Consider the following 25,000-nt stretch of genomic DNA (forward strand, 5'->3'; position numbering starts at 1 on the left):
TCCCAGGGCAGCTGTGGCTACATCGTAGCTCATCACCACCAGTGTGTGAATGTGTGTGTGAATGAATGAATGACTGATTGTGTTGTAAAGCGCCTTGGGGGGTTCCAGGACTCTAGAAGGCGCTATATCAAATACAGGCCATTTACACATTTAAGAAAGATGGAAATAATTTGGTCCTTCAGGCCAAATTCCTGTTTTCAGTGTTTCTCCTAAACAAACCCTGCATCTACAGGTGGACCAGTATTGTGTTCTGTGTATTAAATCTGTTGATTTTGTGATGTTTGTCCCGGTGCATCAGGTGGAACAGCATCGTGGAGCTGGTGGAGCAGAAGAAAGACCAGCTGGGCTCCATGCAGCGCCTGCAGAATTACCTCCTGGAGTGTCAAGAGATCAAGTCCCAGATCCAGGAGAAGAGAAAAGCCATCGACGCCACCCAGTATGTGGGCAGCGATCTGGGGGGCGTCCTGGCTCTGCAGAGGCGCCTCTCCACCATGGAGGGAGCGCTGTCGGTGCTGGAGCCCAAACTGCTGCACCTACAGGTACCAGGCCCGGCTCTAAGGGTGAGCCATGTGGAGCGTTGATCCTTTAACACTTTTTCCTGTGCGCCCATACAGGAGGAGGCGGAACGTCTGGCCACTGCTCACTCAGCTCGTACCATGGACATTCTGCTGCCCTTTGATGACATCAGCGTGGAGTGGGAGGAGCTTAAACGGACCCTGCAGGGATGTGAGGACTCACTGATGGTAGCCAGCAGGCTGCAGAGTTTCATACAGGTGAACATCATTAATTAATCATAACTAACGAGTCTACCTGCTGCTGATTCTGATGTAATATCATAAAAACTCACAGGTACAAAGTTAGAGGGTAGCATTAAAGTCACTTTACTAATTTATGAGTAAAAAAAATTTGAATGATAATAAACATATAAAGTGTTAAATGTGTTTGTTTTAAGTCTGATATTTAAATAAAGCTGGGTGAGGAGGTCCTAAATCTGCTTGTCTGCGTTAACTTGGGTTGTTCACCAGTGACTGACGTTTTGTCCTTCCAGGACCTGGACTCGTTCCTCACCTGGTTGGTCCAGACTCAGACGGCCGCCGCCTCGGACCAGCTGCCCAACAACCTGGAGGAGGCAGAGAAGCTCATCAACAAACACGCCGCTCTGAAGGAGGAGATCGGACGGTTGGTGGCGTAGTCTTGGGCGGAATCCAAATTTTAATACCGTCCAACTTCCTCCATGTTTTACCGCAGTGTTCGGTATTCCTCCCCTCTGGAACAGGCTGCCGAAGAACAACCATGTTCTTAAGAGCAGGCCCCAGACCTAGCTTCTTAGCTTTGCTGTTAACTGATCATTATTTATTATAGTTTGATTATTTGTTTTCAATATTTTAATTTATTACATTTTATCTAAATTATTTTAATATTAATTATAATCCATCCATCCATCCATCCATCCATCCATCCGCTTATCCGGAGTCGGGTCGTGGGGTCAGTAGCCTAAGGCGAGAGGCCCAGACTTCCCTCTCCCAGCCACTTGGGCCAGCTCCTCCGGGGGAATCCCAAGGCGTTCCCTGTCCAGGTGAGAGACATAGTCCCTCCACCGTGTCCTGGGCCTACCTTTAGGTCTCCTCCCGAATGGACGTGCCCTGAAAACCTCACCAGGGAGGCGTCCAGGAGGCATCCTGACCAGATGCCCGAGCCACCTCAACTGGCTCCTCTCGATGTGGAGGAGCAGCGGGTCTACTCCGAGCCCCTCCTGGATGACCGAGCTTCTCACCCTATCTCTAAGGGAGAGCCCAGCCACTCTTCAGAGAAAACTCATTTCAGCCGCTTGTATCCGCGATCTCGTTCTTTCGGTCTCTACCCAAAGCTCATGACCATAGGTGAGGGTAGGAACGTAGATCCACCGGTAAATCGAGAGCTTCTCCTCCTGACTCAGCTCTCTCTTCACCACGACAGACCGGTACAACGCCCGCATCACTGCAGATGCAGCACCAATCCACCTATCGATCTCACGCTCCAGTTTTCCCTCACTCGTGAACAAGACCCCGAGATACTTAAACTCCTCCACTTGGGGCAGGACCTCCTCCCTGACCCGGAGAAGGCATTCTACCCTTTTCTGAATCAGGACCATGGTCTCAGATTTAGAGGAGCTGATTCTCATCCCAGCTGCTTCACACTCGGCTGTGAACCGCTCCAGCGAAAGCTGAAGATCACGTTCTGATGAAGCCAACAGGACCACATCATCTGCAAAAAGCAGAGACCTGATCCTCAGGCCACCAAAACGGATGCCCTCCACACCTTGGCTGCTCCTAGAAATCCTGTCCATAAAGGTTTTGAACAGAATCGGTGACAAAGGGCAGCCTTGGCGGAGTCCAACTCTCACTGGGAACGAGCCCGACTTACTGCCGGCAATGCGGACCAAGCTCTGACACCGGTCATACAGGCCAACCCAAAGTCCCCAGACTCTGCTTCCTCACTGGAAGACGTGTCAGTGGGATTGAGAAGGTCTTTGAAGTATTCTGCCCACCGATCCACAACGTCCTGAGTAGAGGTCAGCAGCACACCGTCTATACACTATAGATAGTGTTGGTAGCACACTGCTTCCCCCCCTGAGGCGCCGAATGGTGGACCAGAATCTCCTCGAAGCCGTCTTGCTCCATGGTCTCACCGAACTCCTCCCACCACGCCCGGGTTTTTGCCTTGGCGACCACCCGAGCCGTGTTCTGCTTGGACTGCCGGTACCCGTCAGCTGCCTCTGGAGTCCCACAGGCCAAAAAGACCTGATAGGACTCTTTCTTCAGCTTGACAGCATCCCTAACCGCCGGTGTCCACCAGCGGGTTCGGGGGTTGCCACCACGACAGGCACAGACAATCCTGAGACCACAGCTCCGGTCCCGCCTCAACAATGGAGGCACGGAACAGGGTCCATTCAGACTCAATGTCCCCCGCCTCCCCCGGAACATTTTGGAAGTTCTGTTGGAGGTGGGAATTGAAGCTCCTTCTGACAGGAGATTCCCCAGATGTTCCCAGCAGACCCTCGTGATACGTTTGGACCTGCCTGGTCTGACCGGCATCCTCCCCCACCATCGGTGCCAACTCACCACCCGGTCACGGTCCGCCCCTCTCTTCACCCGAGTGTCCAAGACATGCGGCCGCAGGTCAGATGAAACAACAACAAAGTCGATCATGGAGCTGCGGCCTAAGGTATCCTGGTGCCACGAGCACATATGGACTCCTTTATGTCTGAACATGGTGTTCATTATGGACAATCCATGACTGGCACAGACGTCCAATAACTAAACACAGCTCAGATTCAGATCAGGGGGACGTTCCTCCCAACCACACCTCTCCAGGTCTCACTCGTTGCCCACGTGAGCGTTAAAGTCCCCCAGCAGAACGAGGGAGTCACCTGAAGGAGCGCTCTCCAGCACCCCCTCCAAGGTCTCCAAAGAAACGCTCATGTTGAAAACAGACTTGAAGTGGTTTAATGGAGATTTAATGTTGTGTTTGCAAAGGTGTAGGAGCTTAGTCTGTAACCCCTCTGCTGCTGCAGGTATGAGGAGGACTACGAGCGTCTGCAGACCATGAACGAGCTGCTGGAGTCCGAGGACGCTCCCCTTCCGCAGGCCGCCCTGCAGCAATGGCTTCAGAAGCTCGACGTCGGCTGGAATAAGCTGCTGGAGATGTGGGAGAGCCGGAGAGAAGTTCTGGTCCAGGCCCACATATTCCACCTGTTCCTGCGAGATGTCAAACAGGCCGAGTCGTTCCTCAACAACCAGGTGAGAGGAGAGGAGGATGATTAGGTTAGACTGAGGGGTGAAGTAGTCAGTACGCTGCATCATTTTTCTAGCTCCATCTTGGTGTGCCAGTTGAGGGTCTCCGGGAAGGCCGTCTCCCGTTCAGGCGAGCTGGGCTTCCCTAGCTCCCCTGTAATTCCAACCCTTCTGAGCAGTAGCCTTATGGGTGTGAGACGAGATCCGGAGGAACAGATTATTTTCTGATCATTTCTCACATTAGATTTTCATGTTGTGATGTGGTCCCGGGTGTTCATCCTGCAGGAGTCGGCCCTGGCTCACGTGGAGCTGCCCTCCACGGTGGAAACAGTCGAAGCTGCGATAAAGAAACACAAAGAGTTCACCACCACCATGGAGCTGAACCTGCACCGGATCAAAGCCGTGATCGAAGCAGGAGAAAGTCTGATCAGTCAGAGCAACATCTACTCAGAGCGCATCAGGGACCGCATCGACACACTTGCCAACAGGTACCAATGACAGCCAGCATCAAACCTCTTAGACTTTCTATTCTGTATTAACCGTTAAAGTGACAATGTGTAGCTAAAAGTCTGAAATGTGCAAACAAAACAAAAGCTGGTCTGTTCTATCCAGATCTGACACCTGAGCATGAAATCAGAGTGACAGCTGAGGTTTGGGTGTGTTCGTCAGAAACAAAAGAGTGTGTGTGTGTGTGTGTGTGTGTGTTTTGGGGGGGCGGGGGTCCATAAGGAGAGCCATATGGTTTAACATGAATAAACATACCGTGCCTTCAGGGTCAGATTAACTCCATCAATCTCATTTATTTGTGCAATAACTGTCCATTGGTGTAATAATTATTGGTGGTTTTATAAAAGTTTATCAGAGTTTTTATCGAGTGTGTTTTGTTTTGACACCCTCTCCTGCTTTCGTTTAGTTTGGTTTCATTCTGAACTGGTTTCAGCTTTTTACTCTCCTTGCTTCTGTCTCTATTAGCTCATCGATCAAATTCCCCAGCAGAGTCGTTTAGTTGGTCTAACTTTGGGTTTTACACCTCCATCAGGACCATAAATTAACCCTTAAATGTCCAAAACAAAAGAAGCCAGTTTGTCATTAGCTTTGGTGCAAAAAAATTCATTATGAATGTTAATAATAATAATAATCCATCCATCTGGGGTCGGGTCGCAGAGGCAGTGGCCAGGTTCTGTCTGAGGGTGTTGTTGGGTTAAAGATTACCGGGATGTTGTGTTTGGAGAAGATTCTTCTAAGTTTCTCTGAGACTCCTGCCGCATATGGGATGATGGTGCCTTTGGGCCTGTTGTCCTTTTCTTTGCTGGTTGCTGCTTTGGATGCTTTTCCGGACTTCTTTGTAGATTTCACAAAGACCCAGTTAGGGTATCTGCAGTTCTGGAGAGCTTTCTTCACGTGTTTCTAACCTTAACCCTTTCTTCAGTCTTCGTGGGAACGTTCTCAGCCCGATGGTGTGAAGTCCTGATCACGGACATTTAGTGCTCCAGTGGGCGATGTGAGTCCAAATGCCGATCCTGGCCCAAGAAGGGCAGTTGGTGGTTGTGTGCATCTTCCCTGGTGAACTTGGTGTTCTTGTCCACGGCATTAATGTGCTTGGTAAAGTCTTCTACTTCCTTTGTGAGAAGTCTGACCCGTGTGTCGTCCACGTACCTGAACCAGTGGCTCGGTGTTGTTCCATGGTAGGAGCTCAATGCTCTGCTTTCCACTTCCTCCATGGAAATGTTGGTGACGATAGGTGACACTGGGTGGTCCTGAAATAGGTGGTAGAAAGGCAGAGGTCCAGGAGCCACAGGTCTGGTCTGGAGTCTTCAAGAAACCAAGGAAGTCCAGTTGCCTTCAGTCCAATCTCGTTGGATTACCGTGGCCCGCATAACTGAGGACCTTCACCAGCGTGTAGTCTTTAATCAAAAACACAAAAAACAACGTTTCAAAAAATATCAAAATAACTACAAAACTAACAAGAAAACATTTTAGAAACAGAAAAATATCATCTCAATTTTACTGAAAAGTTGTAAAACGAATAAATGGAATTAATGATTTCTCAAAAACAGTTTATATTCAAATTAAATTATTACCAATGGCTCTGTTTGAAATGTTATTGTAATGTCTAATTTTTATTGTAGAAAATCAGTAAATAATTGGTTCTGTTAAATTCACTTTCCTGTCTACAAATGAATGGATGCAGTTTTTTTATCATTTGACTTCTGTTAAACTATCTGTTTCTTCTTCTCTCTCAGGGGAAACCAGAACAGGGAGCAGGCTCAGCGCTGGCTGGAAAAACTCAACGACCAGTGGGAACTCCAGAGGTTCCTCCAAGACTGTCATGAGGTAGGAGGCCGTGATGGTGGGAATGCCTCCCCTTTTCATGGTGGGTCCACCACTGCCAAAACCTGAATGGGAGTCTATGAGAGGACAAAAGTTATTTTCTGATATGGGCCATGGATTTAAAGTGACAGTGTGTATTTTTCCTGGCGATAGGGGGCAGTAGATACCTAAATTGTTGCAAGCAAGCTGTATTTTTGTCTTGGAGTAAGACCTTACAACGGATGCCCATTAGGGTCAAAAAGCCCTGGCGAGTGACTGGCTTTCATCACTGGCAACTAGTGAAGAGGTAAATGTGTAAAACAACAACGATTATTAATGGTGAAAGTTTTGTAACTGTTTGTTACAAATCAGTAAATTAACTGTGGATATATTTAAACACGCTCTTGTGACTAAGATGAGTGATATTAATACAAACATAAATGTTACTGACATATAGGCGAATTTCCTTTCAGAATTCAGATTTTTGGCTCTACACACCACAATGGATATCAAATGAAAGGAACAAGATGTGCTTTAACTGCAGACTGCCAGCTTTTATTTGAGGGTATTTACATCCAAATCAGGTGAACGGTGTAGGAATTACAACAGTTTCATATGTGCCTCCCACTTGTTAAGGGACCAAGAGTAATGGGACAGAATAAGAACCATAAATCAAACTTATACATTTCAATACTTGGTTGCAAATCCTTTGCAGTAAATTACCGCCTGAAGTCTGGAACACGTAGACATCACCAGACGTTGGGTTTCATCCCTGGTGATGCTCTGCCAGGCCTCTACTGCAACAGTCTTCAGTTCCTGCTTGTTCCTGGGGCCTTTTCCCTTCAGTTTTGTCTTCAGCAAGAGAAATGCACGCTCAGTCGGATTCAGGTCAGGTGATTGACTTGGCCATTGCAAAACAGTCCACTTCTTTCCCTTCAGAAACTCTGGTTGCTTTTGCAGTATGCTTTGGGTCATTGTCCATCTGCACTGTGAAGCAGGGGCGGATTTAGGACTGAAGAAGATCCGGGGCTTAACACACATGCGCACACACACATACACACGCATGCTCGTGCGCACACACACACGTGACACTCACTAGTCAACATCATATATATATATATCTTGTACCACATAATTTTAATCTGAAGCTACATATTCAGCATATTCAGGGCAGAGTATTGTTCCTGTTAGTGTTTAGTGTGAGATGATAGTAAATATTCCCGTTCTTTCTCCAACAACTTTACCTGATAGTAAGCTAACTTTAGGCAAACCAGCAGCACAACAAATATTTTCTAATAAGACTCACAAACCTGAGTCAGCACCAGTCTCATCAAAGCTGGGGTTCTGTCGCCGTACTTTCGGTCTAAAAAACGTCCTTATGTCCATCTTCACTCATGCGTTTCAGGCAGAGAGTGTAGAAGAAGCCGGCTGCTGAAGGGCTTCTTCTTCAGTGGTGGAGGCTCAGGCAGGCTGTATACAAACTACTGCCAGCTGCTCCCTCTCTGTTGGACTTTGGTACTGCATGTTACTTCCATGTTTTAGATCCGGGGCTTTCCATGAAAGATACGGGGCTTCAGCCCAAGTAGCCGGGCCTAACGCCGCCCCTGCTGTGAAGCGCCGTCCAATTGAGTTCTGAGGCATTTGGCTGAATAAGAGCAGATAATATTGCCCGAAACACTTCAGAATTCATCGTGCTGCTTTTGTCAGCAGTCACATCATCAATAAATCCAAGAGAACCAGTTTCACTGGCAGCCACACACACCCACGCCATGACACTTCCAGCACCATGCTTCACTGATGAGGTGGTATGCTTAGGATCATGAGCAGTTCCTTTGTCTCCATACTCTTCTCTTCCCATCACTCTGGTACCAGTTGGTCTTGTCTCATCTGTCCGTAGGATGTTGTTCCAGAACTGTGAAGGCTTTTTTAGATGTTGTCTGGCAAACTCTAATCTGGCCTTCCTGTTTTTGGGGCTCACCAATGGTTTACATCTTGTGGTGAACCCTCTGTATTCACACTGGTGGAGTCTTCTCTTGATTGTTGACTTTGACACAGATGCACCTACCTCCTGGAGAGTGTTCTTGATCTGGCCAACTGTTGTGAAGGGTGTTTTCTTCACCAGGGAAAGGATTCTTTGGCCATGCACCACAGTTGTTTTCCGTGGTCTTCCGGGTCTTTTGGTGTTGCTGAGCTCACCGGTGCGTTCCTTCTTTTTGAGAATGTTCCAAACTGTTGTTTTGGCCACGCCTAATGTTTCTGCTGTCTCTCTGATAGGTTTCTTTTGTTTTTTCAGCCTAATGATGGCTTGCTTCACTGACAGTGACAGCTCTTTGGATCTCATCTTGACAGTTGACAGCAACAGATCCCAAATGCAAATAGCACACTGGAAATGAACTCTGGACCTTTTATCTGCTCATTGTAATTGGGATGATGAGGGAATAACACACACCTGGCCATGGAACAGCCGAGATTGTCCCATTACTTTTGGTCCCTTAACAAGTGGGAGGCACATATGAAACTGTTGTAATTCCTACACCGTTCACCTGATTTGGATGTAAATACCCTCAAATAAAAGCTGGCAGTCTGCAGTTAAAGCACATCTTGTTCGTTTCATTTGATATCCATTGTGGTGTATAGAGCTAAAAATGTTAGCATTGTGTCAATGTCCCAGTATTTATGGACCTGACTGTATAAATATCAGATGGGAAAGAGGGAGCTATACAACACCAATTTAATACATGATATAGGGAGCCTAAAGCCTGGGGCGCGCCGCGGCACAGTTGTTTACAACAGACATTACGATGCAGAACGACTATACGGCACAAACCCATCCGCAGTTTTGATAACTTTAAAGTACTATTGATCCTAAAATATTTTAATAAATCGCGTACTTACCCATTTTATTGAATTAGAGTCTCACAAAACACCACGGCAAGTCTGATCACGTATAAACAATAGAGTCACTTCCCGCTTCCTGTTCTCAAGTCCTGTGTGATGTCGTGACTATCGCGTGACTTTCCAAGAAGCACTCAGCGGCGTGTCCTGTGTGACCACTTGACTTCTCAAAACCATGGCGGGTTCGCCTCCGGTATGCCCCAGGCTTAAGTCACGCCCATCTCCCGGACCAATGGGCCTAAAAAACGCTACTTTCTAATCCCGCATGGATTTCACACATGATGTCCGTGAATTTTAAAGACGCATTAAAGGCGCTTATTTTTGAACGGGGGGAAACACTATCTAAAGTTTTGTGTGGAAATAAGTCCAGGACTACAAATGCGCTTCACAAAAATGACGTCATCGAACCAGACACGGAGAAAACTGAGGGAAAAGGCTGTAAGTTCAGCAAACTTCCCGCAGGAGGAAAGAACCACCATGAATCCGGCCATGTGGTGAGTAGCAGCTACGCTGGGGGGCAGGAGATCATGTGGTGACATCACATATGCGACTTGCCGATTTCTAGTTTGTAGTCATGCTAATTACGAACTTTTACAAGCTGATAAATCTCAAAGTACGTGACTGGCGTGGTCAAAACACACATCGTTACTTTTCATTTAACTTGCAGTACAACACGTGTGATCCAGGGCGTGAGGCAAAGCGGGTTAGAAAATAACTCTTGTAGCCCCGTTGACTAGCTTTTATTTTCCGTTCTTCCGGGACCCGTGAGCCGACCAGAAAGGGAGGAGACTTGGACTCCCTATTGAGCCTTTCATAATAAGAGTCTGACATTTCAGCCTCGTCATTTTGTTGTTTTATTTCATATTTTTAGCAGCAGACCATGGTCTTGTTTCACTTGAAACATGTCAAATGAAATTTTGGATTAATCAGAAGATTCAATAGAATATTCAAATATTAAAATATCTAATAGCTGCAGCCCCATTTTAACCCTTTAACAGAAAAACTAACGAACAGGAAGAAATAAAAACACAAACTACACCAAACCAAGGTACGTCTGAGAAGGTACAAGTTTATAAATACTCAACTCAACTATATTCATAAATTGCGCCTTACAGGCAAAAACATGCCACCTAGGCGCTACACAGACCAAGTAAAAACATAAAACATTAGGCCCAGATAATAACATTGGATCACATGATACAGACAAACAACACACTGAATGCATGGATCACTTTAAGTAAAACAATAAAAACTAGTTAGAAAGATTAAAAGACAGATCATAAAAGTAGGTTTTTAGCCTTGCCTTAAAAACCGCCACAGAGGTGGAGGCCTAGGGATGGTACCTTTGAAATTTGAATCGATCCGGTACTAATTCCCGGTACCTACAAATCGATACCGGTACTTAACGGTACCAATTTTCGATTCTTTTGAGTGTTTTAATATTTTAATTCTCTTTTATAATTAAATATATGTTTTTCTCAATATATAACAATATTTGATAAATATCACGATAAATAACATACATGTTTGTATTTTAACATCGTCCTTGTAGTTTTATAAGCTGATAATTAAACTGAAGCAAACATCTTCACTGTGAACTAAATTTACTGTGTATCTTCATTCCTTTTGCCGTCCTTTTTCCATCTGATTTTTCCTACTGGGAAGTTAGAATTTCCGAGGAGAAAGCGAACGCACCATTAGCTCATAACAATGGTGGCAATGGAAGCTAACATATCAAGCTAACGTTATCTTAAACAGTTTATTTATCTGCTGGAGCAGATGAAAACGATGATGCCTCACACTTAGATCGTTGTCGCTGGTTTCATCTTCACCCAATCACCCGTCGCATTTAGTAAAGTGAAGCCAAACTTTAGAGCACGTCATCACACATCATGTTCTTCTAGTCGAAAATTCGGAGTTCCGAGGAGAAAGTGAACGCACCATTAGCGAAATGTAAGCTAACATATCAAGCTAACGTGATCTTAAACATTTTATTTACCTACCGGAGCAGATTAAGATGAGGATGTCTCACTTAGATCGTTGTCGCTGGTTTCATCATCACCCAGTTACCCATCACATTTAGTGAAGTGGACCCAAGCGTTAGTGTGCGTTCTTTCTACCATGCTGCTCTGTTTACAACTCGCTCGCAGCGACCGACGACATAACGCTCTTGCGCATGCGCAGCTGTCTAGGCAAGTTCTCGTTATGAAGGACGGGTACCGAAACGAGGCACCGTTTCAAATGACGTGAATCGGTGCTCGTCGGTACCTTAAAAAGTACCGAATTCGGTACCCGTGGTGTTGTGCCAGAACAAGTTCACTGAGCGATCATTCGTGAACTTGTTGAGTTTTTGTTTTTGTGAACGTAAACCAAACTCACACACATTTTTGCCCTGTGAATAATAAAGTGCTAATGACTTAGGTCTCAGGTCGATGATAGATTTTGTAGTCGTATCATCTGACGTGCGGCCGTATGTTTTGGACACCCGAGTGAAGAGAGGAGCGGAGCTGTCAACTGATCACCACCTGGTGGTGAGTTGGATCAGATGGCAGGGGAAGATGCCGCGTAGACCTGGCAGACCCAAACGCATAGTGAGGGTCTGCTGGGAACGCCTGGCAGAAGAACCTGTTAAGACGGTCTTCAACTCCCACCTCCGGCAGAGCTTTGACCACGTCCCGAGAGCAGTGGGGGACATTGACTCCGAGTGGGCCTTGTTCCACTCTGCGATTGTTGAGGCGGCTGTTGCTAGCTGTGGTCGCAAGGTGGCCGGTGCCAGTCGTGGTGGCAACCCCCGTACCCGCTGGTGGACACCAGAGGTTCGGGGAGCCGTCAGGCTGAAGAAGGAGGCCTACAGGGCGTGGCTGGTCTGTGGGTCTCTGGAGGCAGCAGACAGGTACCGGATAGCCAAGCGGGGTGCAGCAGTGGCAGTTGCCGAAGCAAAATCTCGGGCGTGGGAGGAGTTTGGTGAGGCCATGGAGAAAGACTATCGATCGGCTCCAAAGAGGTTCTGGCAAACTGTCCGGCGCCTCAGGAGAGGAAGGCAGCAACTCACTCACACTGTTTACAGTGGGGATGGGGAGCTGCTGACGTCAACTGGGGCTATAGTCGGACGGTGGAAGGAATACTCTGAGGAGCTCCTCCATCCCACCTGCTCCCCCTGCTCCTGCAGATGTTTTGTTTTTATTCTGCTCTGAAGTGCAGAGTCACCGGCTTCTCTCTGGGGTAAAACCCTTAGTTCCAGCAACTTTCTGTCTTTGATTCTCCTAAATAATTCAGCAGAGCAGTTCCTCATCACTAATGTAGAAGAGGAAGAGTGAATCTCACCAAATGTGTGTGTGTGTGTGTGTCGGGGGGGGGGGGGGGGGGGGGGGGGGGGGACTGTGTCAGTTTGCTGGAACCTGAGCCGTGTGCAGGTTGTGCTGTTCTCTGCAGGCCGAGTTACAGCCCAGTGTTCCCAGCGACTCTCTGCTGCTCTCTTACTTTTGAAACTGGGATGATTGTGTTTTCCACTAACAGGACCGTGCCCTGGGGGGGTGGTTGCAGGAAGCTAAGGAACAGTTCTAATGTGGGTTCAAAGTGAATCTGATGTGGCGTTTGAGCCTTTCACCCACAATAACAGCTTCCGTCTGCTCTAGAGTTTAGCCGTCTGGAATAAAGTTGGAGCAGAGAAATCTTTTGAAGGTTATAAATGGTGCAATTTCATAATGTTTTGAACTCATGGGGAGTTATTTCTCTAGTTGAATGCGTTTTCTTATTTGCCTCTGCATGCTGAACGCTACCACTTTAACCGTTTGTCAACCAGAATTAGTCTTTATGTTCGCGCCCAGCTTGGTTTGGAGCTGCCCATGAGGAGTGGAGAGCAGAACACGCTCAGGCTTGTTTTATTTGTGGAGATAAAACATCTACGACGTATTTTTTACCCAAGAGGGAAGACTGAACGGAGGCAGTGGAAGAGTCATGTTGCTCTTAGCCAATCTGAGGGGAGAGGTTTGGATATCGGGAGTGTTAAAAGTAAGTCTCTTAATCCTGAAACGTGATCTTTGTCCCACAGAAAACAACCACAAGGCTTCCTTCATCCTGGAGACCACAGCAGAATTATCGAAATAACCTTCAAAGACAACATCTCTGGGACCAGGATGATTTAGTGATGACTAGAAGCTGCTTGAAGGTGTTTCAGGGAGTTTCGTCTTGATGGATTTGTTGTTTTTGAGACAAACCTGAGAAACAAACATGAGCCTTTGACCTCTCTTGTTCTGTTTCGTTGCTTCTTTGTAACATCAGAAATAGTTCTGTCTCATCCACTTCAGCCGTTTCTCATTTCTCCTCGCTCGACTGTGAACCTCCGTGACCTCCGCAGTCACCAGGGCTGCTCTGTGTTTGTGCAAACCTCTAGTGTGAACGCGTTTCTGAATGTGTGAGCTGCGTTTGCTCCCATCTGGCCCACAAAAAGGCAAGAGTGGAGTGAAATCCAGCCGTGATTCATGTTGGAATAGTAAATCGGTCCTGCAGCATACATCCACCTCTGTCCGTGCTCCCGTGTCCCAGGCTCAGGCGAGCTGAGGACGGGTCGATGAGGAGCAGAACGATGGAACAAAGCTGCTGTGGCTGCGTTCTCTTTAGATTAGAAGAAAATTAAGCAAAGATGAAGTCTTCATGTGCTCACAATAATCCATAACACACACACACACACACACACACACACACTACATCGTTAGCCGTGACTGGTGAGCCTGGAGGCTTTGCCTACGTCCCCCTGCCCCCCAAAATTCACAGTCCCATGCTGTAGCTCCTCCTACTCCTCTCCTCCGGCTCTCTTCGAACTGGTTCAATCACTCATCTCAGGGTGTGTGTGCGTGTGCGCGCGTGTGTGTGTGTGTGTGTGTGTGTGGTGGGGGCTCTGGGCTGGCTGGGCTCACTGCCATCTCATTGTTTTGAGGAGGAGGGTGCTTTATTCCATCCTCTTCTCTCAGCCTCATTCTTATCCTTGAATTCGTCGCTGATCCACCCCCATCCCTCCGTCCTCCTCTGGCTGAGCGTAGTCGGTCGTCAGCATCGCAGCTAGAAACTGGAGAGCACAGTGCAGGCTCAGTGGGAAGCCTTCAGCCCATTTCCGCCTGTGTTTTCATCCACTCTGCATCGCTGCTCTGCTTTTATTTATTTTTTTACTGTTTTTCCTCGTTTCTCCGCCGGGCTCTGCAGTGAACAGCATCCTTTTCATGAGTGTTACGGCAGAAGAGCGAGGATGCGGACATCAGCGCCTCTCCGCAGCTGCCACAACCCCGCGGGCTTTTCCCGTTAAACACTGCCGGTAAACCAGTTGTCCACTCTCCAGCTGAGTTAGAGAAGAGCAGGTGCACAGGGAGGTGGTGCCTGCAGGCAGGAGGGTGTGGATGTTGACCTGGATTTGTTTCGGCGCTGAGGCTTTTTCCATTTTAGTTTCATGCGGATGATCAGCGTGAGCAGATTGGATGGAGTCGGGGGTTGCTTGTTGTGTGGGTGTGCATTGAGCTCGTAGCGGCTGGAAGCCCTTCCTGAACATGTGAATTCCTGCAGCCATGCTTGTTGGTACACGTGTGTCAGCCGACATGTGACTGCCGTGTGTCATTAGCATTCATGTCTGTGTGTTTGACCTTGTATTTGTTCTTTGCCTTATAAATCAAATCAAGTCTTTTTGAATATAATGAGCTAATATTAGCTTACTTAGTGATGACATGAGCATGTAAATGCCACAAATGTGCGTTGTTGTCAGGTGAAGCTCTCACAGGTACATGCAGAAAAGACTCTTGTTGGTTTTAACATGAAGCCCTTAAACAAGAGTCACGTTCCACCTAACATTATTGCTCTCTGTCCTCTCCAGCTGGGGGACTGGGTGTACGAGAAGATGCTAATGGCGAGGGACAGCAGTCGAGACGAGACCCAGAAGCTTCATAAGAAATGGCAGAAGCACCAGGCTTTTATGGCGGAGTTGGCCCAAAACAAGGAATGGCTGGATAAAATCGAAAAGGTGAGTGCTGCCGGTGGTTGGGATAATGCAGACACATCTCTGTGGTGTGGAGGCTTACTGGGTCGCTGTGCTTCTGAGTGCTGGTGCCGTTGGCTCTGTGGAGACGGGAGTGCTTTTAAAACATTCTGTTATCAAGTTTGACTGGATAAGCAACCAGAGCAGAGTTAATGTTGTTTAGGTGGACTTGTCTGCACTTCTAATGAAATGAGCTAGAAATAACAGTTTTATATAAACATAATTTGGTTTTATATGTAAATAAAATTAATAACACTCACCAAATTTGCTGATTCTAGACGAAAACCATCCTCCTCTCCTCCATAACTTAGTCATGGAGCTGTTTAGTTCCACCAGGAAGTCCTTTTCTACGGCCACGGAGGCCACGGCTGACTCGCCTCTGGCTGAGACAAGCTAGCGACGGAGTGGACGGCCTCTTGTAACGATGTCCGGCTTCTCTGGAAAAGTCCGTCTTGAAAATGGAACTAAACAATCCCTGAGATCAAATCCATTTATTCTTCTCCGTTAGTTTGCCATCTGTTGACAAGTGATGACGACGATGCTGGTGGGCGGCCGAGTTTTACCCATAATACACTTGGTGACGATTTCGGAGATCCACTTGTAAATTAGCAGGTCATGAATCGATATGGTACCTATTCTTTGTGACCAGATGTTGGATGGTCAAACTGAATCTAAAAACTGACTATTGCTGGACATAGCATACCGATACTTAACGGTACCAATTTTTGATACTTTTGAGTGTTTAATAATTATTTCAATTGCATTTTTAATTAGATAAATATTATTTTCCCATGTAACCATATTTGATAAATATGATGCTAAATAATGTATTTTATTGTCGGAAGGTTGCAGGTTCGAGCCCCGCTCAGTCTGTCGCTGTCGTTGTGTCCTTGGGCAAGACACTTAACCCACCTTGCCTGCTGGTGGTGGTCGGAGGGACCGGTGGCGCCAGTGCTCGGCAGCCTCGCCTCTGTCAGTGCACCCCAGGGCAGCTGTGGCTACATCGTAGCTCATCACCACCAGTGTGTGAATGTGTGTGTGAATGGGTGAATGACTGATTGTGTTGTAAAGCGCCTTGGGGGGTTCCAGGACTCTAGAAGGCGCTATATCAAATACAGGCCATTTACCATTTGTACAAACTTCTTCTACATGAAAACATTTAACAACTGTTTCTAAATGAGGCAAAAACAAAGCCAGCTCCATGGACTCCTAATCCTCTTCTAATCCCTCTAGAATAACTCTGATGAGGACACCATGTGTTATAAACTACAGATGAAACTTAAACAAACTTCGATTCCTACAACAGTTTGTATTTTAGTATTGAGGTGTTTCACTAACTAAACCAGCTCCAGGTACTCCTGTTCCTCTCCTTTCTCCTCTGGACCAACTGTCTGATGGGGGTCCTTGTAGTTTTATAAACTGTGATGGTAGTCCTTGTAGTTTTATAAACTGTGTGATGGTGGGGCCTTGTAGTTTATAAACTGTGTGATGGTGGTCCTTGTAGTTTAGAAACTGTGTGATGGTGGTCCTTGTAGTTTAGAAACTGTGTGATGGTGGTATTTGTAGTTTTATTAACTGTGTGATGGTGGTCCTTGTAGTTTTAGAAAATGTGTGATGGTGGTATTTGTAGTTTTATTAACTGTGTGATGGTGGTCCTTGTTGTTTTAGAAACTGCGTGATGGGGTCCTTGTAGTTTTATAAACTGTGTGATGGTGGTCCTTGTAGTTTAGAAACTGTGTGATGGTGGTCCTTGTAGTTTTAGAAACTGTGTGATGGTGTGGCCTTGTAGTTTTATAAACTGTGTGATGGTGGTCCTTGTAGTTTTATAAACTGTGTGATGGTGGTCCTTGTAGTTTTATAAACTTTGTGATGGTGGGGCCTTGTAGTTTATAAACTGTGTGATGGTGGTCCTTGTAGTTTTATAAACTGTGTGATGGTGGTCCTTGTAGTTTTATAAACTGTGTGATGGTGGTCCTTGTAGTTTTGTAAACTGTGTGATGGTGTGGCCTTGTAGTTTTATAAACTGTGTGATGGTGGTCCTTGTAGTTTTATAAACTGTGTGATGGTGGTCCTCGTAGTTTTATAAACTTTGTGATGGTGGGGCCTTGTAGTTTAGAAACTGTGTGATGGTGGTCCTTGTAGTTTTAGAAACTGTGTGATGGTGTGGCCTTGTAGTTTTATAAACTGTGTGATGGGGTCCTTGTAGTTTTATAAACTGTGTGATGGGGGTCCTTGTAGTTTAGAAACTGTGTGATGGTGGTCCTTGTAGTTTTAGAAACTGTGTGATGGTGTGGCCTTGTAGTTTTATAAACTGTGTGATGGTGGTCCTTGTAGTTTTATAAACTGTGTGATGGTGGTCCTTGTAGTTTTATAAACTTTGTGATGGTGGGGCCTTGTAGTTTATAAACTGTGTGATGGTGGTCCTTGTAGTTTTATAAACTGTGTGATGGTGGTCCTTGTAGTTTTAGAAACTGTGTGATGGTGTGGCCTTGTAGTTTTATAAACTGTGTGATGGTGTGGCCTTGTAGTTTTATAAACTGTGCAATGGTGGTCCTTGTAGTTTAGAAACTGTGTGATGGTGGTCCTTGTAGTTTAGAAACTGTGTGATGGTGGTATTTGTAGTTTTATTAACTGTGTGATGGTGGTCCTTGTAGTTTTAGAAAATGTGTGATGGTGGTATTTGTAGTTTTATTAACTGTGTGATGGTGGTCCTTGTTGTTTTAGAAACTGCGTGATGGGGTCCTTGTAGTTTTATAAACTGTGTGATGGTGGTCCTTGTAGTTTAGAAACTGTGTGATGGTGGTCCTTGTAGTTTAGAAACTGTGTGATGGTGGCCCTTGTAGTTTTAGAAACTGTGTGATGGTGTGGCCTTGTAGTTTTATAAACTGTGTGATGGTGGTCCTTGTAGTTTTATAAACTGTGTGATGGTGGTCCTTGTAGTTTTATAAACTTTGTGATGGTGGGGCCTTGTAGTTTATAAACTGTGTGATGGTGGTCCTTGTAGTTTTATAAACTGTGTGATGGTGGTCCTTGTAGTTTTGTAAACTGTGTGATGGTGGTCCTTGTAGTTTTGTAAACTGTGTGATGGTGTGGCCTTGTAGTTTTATAAACTGTGTGATGGTGGTCCTTGTAGTTTTATAAACTGTGTGATGGTGGTCCTCGTAGTTTTATAAACTTTGTGATGGTGGGGGCTTGTAGTTTAGAAACTGTGTGATGGTGGTCCTTGTAGTTTTAGAAACTGTGTGATGGTGTGGCCTTGTAGTTTTATAAACTGTGTGATGGTGGTCCTTGTAGTTTTATAAACTGTGTGATGGGGGTCCTTGTAGTTTAGAAACTGTGTGATGGTGGTCCTTGTAGTTTTAGAAACTGTGTGATGGTGTGGCCTTGTAGTTTTATAAACTGTGTGATGGTGGTCCTTGTAGTTTTATAAACTGTGTGATGGTGGTCCTTGTAGTTTTATAAACTTTGTGATGGTGGGGCCTTGTAGTTTATAAACTGTGTGATGGTGGTCCTTGTAGTTTTATAAACTGTGTGATGGTGGTCCTTGTAGTTTTAGAAACTGTGTGATGGTGTGGCCTTGTAGTTTTATAAACTGTGTGATGGTGTGGCCTTGTAGTTTTATAAACTGTGCAATGGTGGTCCTTGTAGTTTTATAAACTGTGTGATGGTGGTCCTTGTAGTTTTAGAAACTGTGTGATGGTGTGGCCTTGTAGTTTTATAAACTGTGTGATGGGGTCCTTGTAGTTTTATAAACTGTGTGATGGGGGTCCTTGTAGTTTAGAAACTGTGTGATGGTGGTCCTTGTAGTTTTAGAAACTGTGTGATGGTGTGGCCTTGTAGTTTTATAAACTGTGTGATGGTGGTCCTTGTAGTTTTATAAACTTTGTGATGGTGGGGCCTTGTAGTTTTATAAACTTTGTGATGGTGGGGCCTTGTAGTTTATAAACAGTGTGATGGTGGTCCTTGTAGTTTTATAAACTGTGTGATGGTGGTCCTTGTAGTTTTAGAAACTGTGTGATGGTGTGGCCTTGTAGTTTTATAAACTGTGTGATGGTGTGGCCTTGTAGTTTTAGAAACTGTGTGATGGTGGTCCTTGTAGTTTTAGAAACTGTGTGATGGTGGTCCTTGTAGTTTTATAAACTGTGTGATGGTGGTCCTTGTAGTTTTATAAACTGTGTGATGGTGGTCCTTGTAGTTTTAGAAACTGTGTGATGGTGTGGCCTTGTAGTTTTATAAACTGTGTGATGGTGGTCCTTGTAGTTTTATAAACTGTGTGATGGTGGTCCTTGTAGTTTTATAAACTGTGTGATGGTGGTCCTTGTAGTTTTATAAACTGTGTGATGGTGGTCCTTGTAGTTTTAGAAACTGTGTGATGGTGTGGCCTTGTAGTTTTATAAACTGTGTGATGGTGTGGCCTTGTAGTTTTATAAACTGTGTGATGGTGGTCCTTGTAGTTTTATAAACTGTGTGATGGTGGTCCTCGTAGTTTTATAAACTTTGTGATGGTGGGGCCTTGTAGTTTAGAAACTGTGTGATGGTGGTCCTTGTAGTTTTAGAAACTGTGTGATGGTGTGGCCTTGTAGTTTTATAAACTGTGTGATGGGGTCCTTGTAGTTTTATAAACTGTGTGATGGGGGTCCTTGTAGTTTAGAAACTGTGTGATGGTGGTCCTTGTAGTTTTAGAAACTGTGTGATGGTGTGGCCTTGTAGTTTTATAAACTGTGTGATGGTGGTCCTTGTAGTTTTATAAACTGTGTGATGGTGGTCCTTGTAGTTTTATAAACTTTGTGATGGTGGGGCCTTGTAGTTTATAAACTGTGTGATGGTGGTCCTTGTAGTTTTATAAACTGTGTGATGGTGGTCCTTGTAGTTTTAGAAACTGTGTGATGGTGTGGCCTTGTAGTTTTATAAACTGTGTGATGGTGTGGCCTTGTAGTTTTATAAACTGTGCAATGGTGGTCCTTGTAGTTTAGAAACTGTGTGATGGTGGTCCTTGTAGTTTAGAAACTGTGTGATGGTGGTATTTGTAGTTTTATTAACTGTGTGATGGTGGTCCTTGTAGTTTTAGAAAATGTGTGATGGTGGTATTTGTAGTTTTATTAACTGTGTGATGGTGGTCCTTGTTGTTTTAGAAACTGCGTGATGGGGTCCTTGTAGTTTTATAAACTGTGTGATGGTGGTCCTTGTAGTTTAGAAACTGTGTGATGGTGGTCCTTGTAGTTTAGAAACTGTGTGATGGTGGCCCTTGTAGTTTTAGAAACTGTGTGATGGTGTGGCCTTGTAGTTTTATAAACTGTGTGATGGTGGTCCTTGTAGTTTTATAAACTGTGTGATGGTGGTCCTTGTAGTTTTATAAACTTTGTGATGGTGGGGCCTTGTAGTTTATAAACTGTGTGATGGTGGTCCTTGTAGTTTTATAAACTGTGTGATGGTGGTCCTTGTAGTTTTGTAAACTGTGTGATGGTGGTCCTTGTAGTTTTGTAAACTGTGTGATGGTGTGGCCTTGTAGTTTTATAAACTGTGTGATGGTGGTCCTTGTAGTTTTATAAACTGTGTGATGGTGGTCCTCGTAGTTTTATAAACTTTGTGATGGTGGGGGCTTGTAGTTTAGAAACTGTGTGATGGTGGTCCTTGTAGTTTTAGAAACTGTGTGATGGTGTGGCCTTGTAGTTTTATAAACTGTGTGATGGTGGTCCTTGTAGTTTTATAAACTGTGTGATGGGGGTCCTTGTAGTTTAGAAACTGTGTGATGGTGGTCCTTGTAGTTTTAGAAACTGTGTGATGGTGTGGCCTTGTAGTTTTATAAACTGTGTGATGGTGGTCCTTGTAGTTTTATAAACTGTGTGATGGTGGTCCTTGTAGTTTTATAAACTTTGTGATGGTGGGGCCTTGTAGTTTATAAACTGTGTGATGGTGGTCCTTGTAGTTTTATAAACTGTGTGATGGTGGTCCTTGTAGTTTTAGAAACTGTGTGATGGTGTGGCCTTGTAGTTTTATAAACTGTGTGATGGTGTGGCCTTGTAGTTTTATAAACTGTGCAATGGTGGTCCTTGTAGTTTTATAAACTGTGTGATGGTGGTCCTTGTAGTTTTAGAAACTGTGTGATGGTGTGGCCTTGTAGTTTTATAAACTGTGTGATGGGGTCCTTGTAGTTTTATAAACTGTGTGATGGGGGTCCTTGTAGTTTAGAAACTGTGTGATGGTGGTCCTTGTAGTTTTAGAAACTGTGTGATGGTGTGGCCTTGTAGTTTTATAAACTGTGTGATGGTGGTCCTTGTAGTTTTATAAACTTTGTGATGGTGGGGCCTTGTAGTTTTATAAACTTTGTGATGGTGGGGCCTTGTAGTTTATAAACAGTGTGATGGTGGTCCTTGTAGTTTTATAAACTGTGTGATGGTGGTCCTTGTAGTTTTAGAAACTGTGTGATGGTGTGGCCTTGTAGTTTTATAAACTGTGTGATGGTGTGGCCTTGTAGTTTTAGAAACTGTGTGATGGTGGTCCTTGTAGTTTTAGAAACTGTGTGATGGTGGTCCTTGTAGTTTTATAAACTGTGTGATGGTGGTCCTTGTAGTTTTATAAACTGTGTGATGGTGGTCCTTGTAGTTTTAGAAACTGTGTGATGGTGTGGCCTTGTAGTTTTATAAACTGTGTGATGGTGGTCCTTGTAGTTTTATAAACTGTGTGATGGTGGTCCTTGTAGTTTTATAAACTGTGTGATGGTGGTCCTTGTAGTTTTATAAACTGTGTGATGGTGGTCCTTGTAGTTTTAGAAACTGTGTGATGGTGTGGCCTTGTAGTTTTATAAACTGTGTGATGGTGTGGCCTTGTAGTTTTAGAAACTGTGTGATGGTGGTCCTTGTAGTTTTAGAAACTGTGTGATGGTGGTCCTTGTAGTTTTATAAACTGTGTGATGGTGGTCCTTGTAGTTTTATAAACTTTGTGATGGTGGGGCCTTGTAGTTTATAAACTGTGTGATGGTGGTCCTTGTAGTTTTAGAAACTGTGTGATGGTGTGGCCTTGTAGTTTTATAAACTGTGTGATGGTGGTCCTTGTAGTTTTATAAACTGTGTGATGGTGGTCCTTGTAGTTTTAGAAACTGTGTGATGGTGTGGCCTTGTAGTTTTATAAACTGTGTGATGGTGGTCCTTGTAGTTTTATAAACTGTGTGATGGTGGTCCTTGTAGTTTTGTAAACTGTGTGATGGTGTGGCCTTGTAGTTTTATAAACTGTGTGATGGTGGTCCTTGTAGTTTTATAAACTGTGTGATGGTGGTCCTTGTAGTTTTATAAACTTTGTGATGGTGGGGCCTTGTAGTTTAGAAACTGTGTGATGGTGGTCCTTGTAGTTTTATAAACTGTGTGATGGTGTGGCCTTGTAGTTTTATAAACTGTGTGATGGTGGTCCTTGTAGTTTTATAAACTATGTGATGGTGGTCCTTGTAGTTTTAGAAACTGTGTGATGGTGTGGCCTTGTAGTTTTATAAACTGTGTGATGGTGGTCCTTGTAGTTTCATAAACTGTGTGATGGTGGTCCTTGTAGTTTTATAAACTGTGTGATGGTGGTCCTTGTAGTTGTATAAACTGTGTGATGGGTCCTTGTAGTTTTATAAACTGTGTGATGGTGTGGCCTTGTAGTTTTATAAACTGTGTGATGGTGGTCCTTGTAGTTTTAGAAACTGTGTGATGGTGGTCCTTGTAGTTTTAGAAACTGTGTGATGGTGGTCCTTGTAGTTTTATAAACTGTGTGATGGTGGTCTTGTAGTTTTATAAACTTTGTGATGGTGGGGCCTTGTAGTTTATAAACTGTGTGATGGTGGTCCTTGTAGTTTTAGAAACTGTGTGATGGTGTGGCCTTGTAGTTTTATAAACTGTGTGATGGTGGTCCTTGTAGTTTTATAAACTTTGTGATGGTGGGGCCTTGTAGTTTATAAACTGTGTGATGGTGGTCCTTGTAGTTTTATAAACTTTGTGATGGTGGGGCCTTGTAGTTTATAAACTGTGTGATGGTCGGGCCTTGTAGTTTTATAAACTGTGTGATTGTGGTCCCTGTAGTTTTATAAACTGTGTGATGGTGGTCCTTGTAGTTTTATAAACTGTGTGATGGTGGGGCCTTGTAGTTTTATAAACTGTTTGATGGTGGGGCCTTGTACTTTCATAAACTGTGTGATGGTGATCCTTGTAGTTTATAAACTGTGTGATGGTGGGACCTGGTAGTTTTATAAACTGTGTGATGGGGGTCCCTGTAGTTTTATAAACTGTGTGATGGGGGTCCTTGTAGTTTATCGACCTTGTGATGGGGTCCATGTAGTTTTATAAACTGTGTGATGGTGGTCCTTGTAGTTTATAAACAGTGTGATGGTGGGTTCTTGTAGTTTTATAAACTATGTGTTTTTTATAAACTGTGTGATGGTGGCCCTTGTAGTTTTATAAACTGTGTGATGGTGGGCCTTGTAGTTTTATAAACTGTGTGATGGTGGGCCTTGTAGTTTTATAAACTGTGTGATGGTGAGGTCTTGTAGTTTTATAAACTGTGTGATGGTGGGGCCTTGTAGTTTTATAAACTGTGTGATGGTGGTTTTTGTAGTTTTATACACTGTGTTTTGGTGGTCCTTGTAGTTTTATAAACTGTGTGATGGTGGTTTTTGTAGTTTTATAAACTGTGTTTTGGTGGTCCTTGTAGTTTTATAAACTGTGTGATGGTGGTTTTTGTAGTTTTATAAACTGTGTGATGGTGGTCCTTGTAGTTTTATAAACTGTGTGATGGTGGTCCTTGTAGTTTTATAAACTGTGTGATGGTGGTTCTTGTAGTTTTATAAACTGTGTGATAGTGGTTTTTGTAGTTTTATAAACTGTGTCATGGTGGTTTTTGTAGTTTTATAAACTATGTGATGGTGGTCCTTGTAGTTTTATAAACTGTGTGAATGTGGTTTTTGTAGTTTTATAAACGGTTTGATGGGGGGTGCTTGTAGTTTTAGAAACTGCTGATTCTACTGAAGCAAACATCTCTGCTGTGAACTACTTTTATTTGTATCTTCATTTCTTTTGCCATTCATTTTCAAACTAAACAAAAACTAAAGAATCAAGCTAACGTGATCTTAATACACTGGTTTCATCATCACCCAGCTACCCATCCCAGTTAGTGAAGTGGACACAAACTTCAGAACACTTCCTCTCTGCTATGCTGCTTTGTTAACAGCTCGCTCACAGTGACTGACGACATTAGGCTCTTGCGCTGACGTGCAGCATCAGTACAGAAACAAGGCACCGTTCCATATGACGTGAGTCGGTACTATGGAACTGTGTCTTAAATGTACCGACTTCGGGACCCATCCCTACATGCAGCTGAACATTTTATTCAGTATTCTACACCTACTACATCACTGATAGTAATCCTTCATAAGGCCGTAAATAAATGTGCGTGAGAGGAATGATTAACAATGGAGCTCATTCTCCTCTGAACGCTAGCTCTGGAAGTGTTTGTCTTATCCAGGAAACTCAGTTAGCATCAGAGGCGCGCTCCCTCTCATCCGCCTCCTTGCAGCGACGAGCCTGTCGCGCTAGCAGCTAGCCACTACAACAGAGTATGTGTGCTTCTTCAAAGATTCATAATCGTTTATGTCCGCATCTTAATGCATCGATTGTTAGGTTATTTTCCCCAGCTGAACACACCGACACGCTGCTTTAAACGTGCTCTCGGTGCGTCCGTCGTGCCGACAGAAGCAGACTAGCACATCGCGTGACTCCGCTGAGAGAACATGTACCGGTAGACGCGTCCAGGAACATTGGCACAGGCGATAAAACGCAAATAACCGGTTCTACGATCTCAGAGCTTGGGTAGATCGTCACTTTATAATCCTTATGTCGTCAGACGGCACGGCCCTACTCTGAGCCGTAAAGGAACTTCTACATAATATAAGATAGACACGTATTATATGTAATATATTCATGTGGATAACAGTCTTTAGTGTTGTGATTTTCCAAAAGGGAACACACGCGTAAAAACA

General features: G+C 44.5%; 1 protein-coding gene across 3 annotated transcripts in view; it reads left to right on the forward strand.

The window, feature by feature from the left end:
* Window positions 1-25,000, forward strand: part of LOC107397361 (spectrin beta chain, non-erythrocytic 4) — a 97,928-nt gene that overhangs the window by 37,375 nt on the left and 35,553 nt on the right. For 2 of the 3 annotated variants that reach the window (XM_054742277.2, XM_054742278.2), the window contains exons 19-25: window positions 299-539; window positions 615-773; window positions 1,049-1,179; window positions 3,554-3,779; window positions 4,059-4,261; window positions 6,017-6,107; window positions 14,836-14,982. In XM_054742277.2, coding sequence (XP_054598252.1) covers window positions 299-539; window positions 615-773; window positions 1,049-1,179; window positions 3,554-3,779; window positions 4,059-4,261; window positions 6,017-6,107; window positions 14,836-14,982 — 1,198 coding nt within the window. Of the gene's footprint in view, window positions 1-298; window positions 540-614; window positions 774-1,048; window positions 1,180-3,553; window positions 3,780-4,058; window positions 4,262-6,016; window positions 6,108-13,799; window positions 14,287-14,835; window positions 14,983-25,000 lie in introns of those variants that run through there. The other variant, XM_054742280.2, reaches the window with a different exon arrangement.

This window comes from Nothobranchius furzeri, chromosome 13 (assembly GCF_043380555.1).
Source record: "Nothobranchius furzeri strain GRZ-AD chromosome 13, NfurGRZ-RIMD1, whole genome shotgun sequence".
Classification (NCBI taxonomy): domain Eukaryota; kingdom Metazoa; phylum Chordata; class Actinopteri; order Cyprinodontiformes; family Nothobranchiidae; genus Nothobranchius; species Nothobranchius furzeri.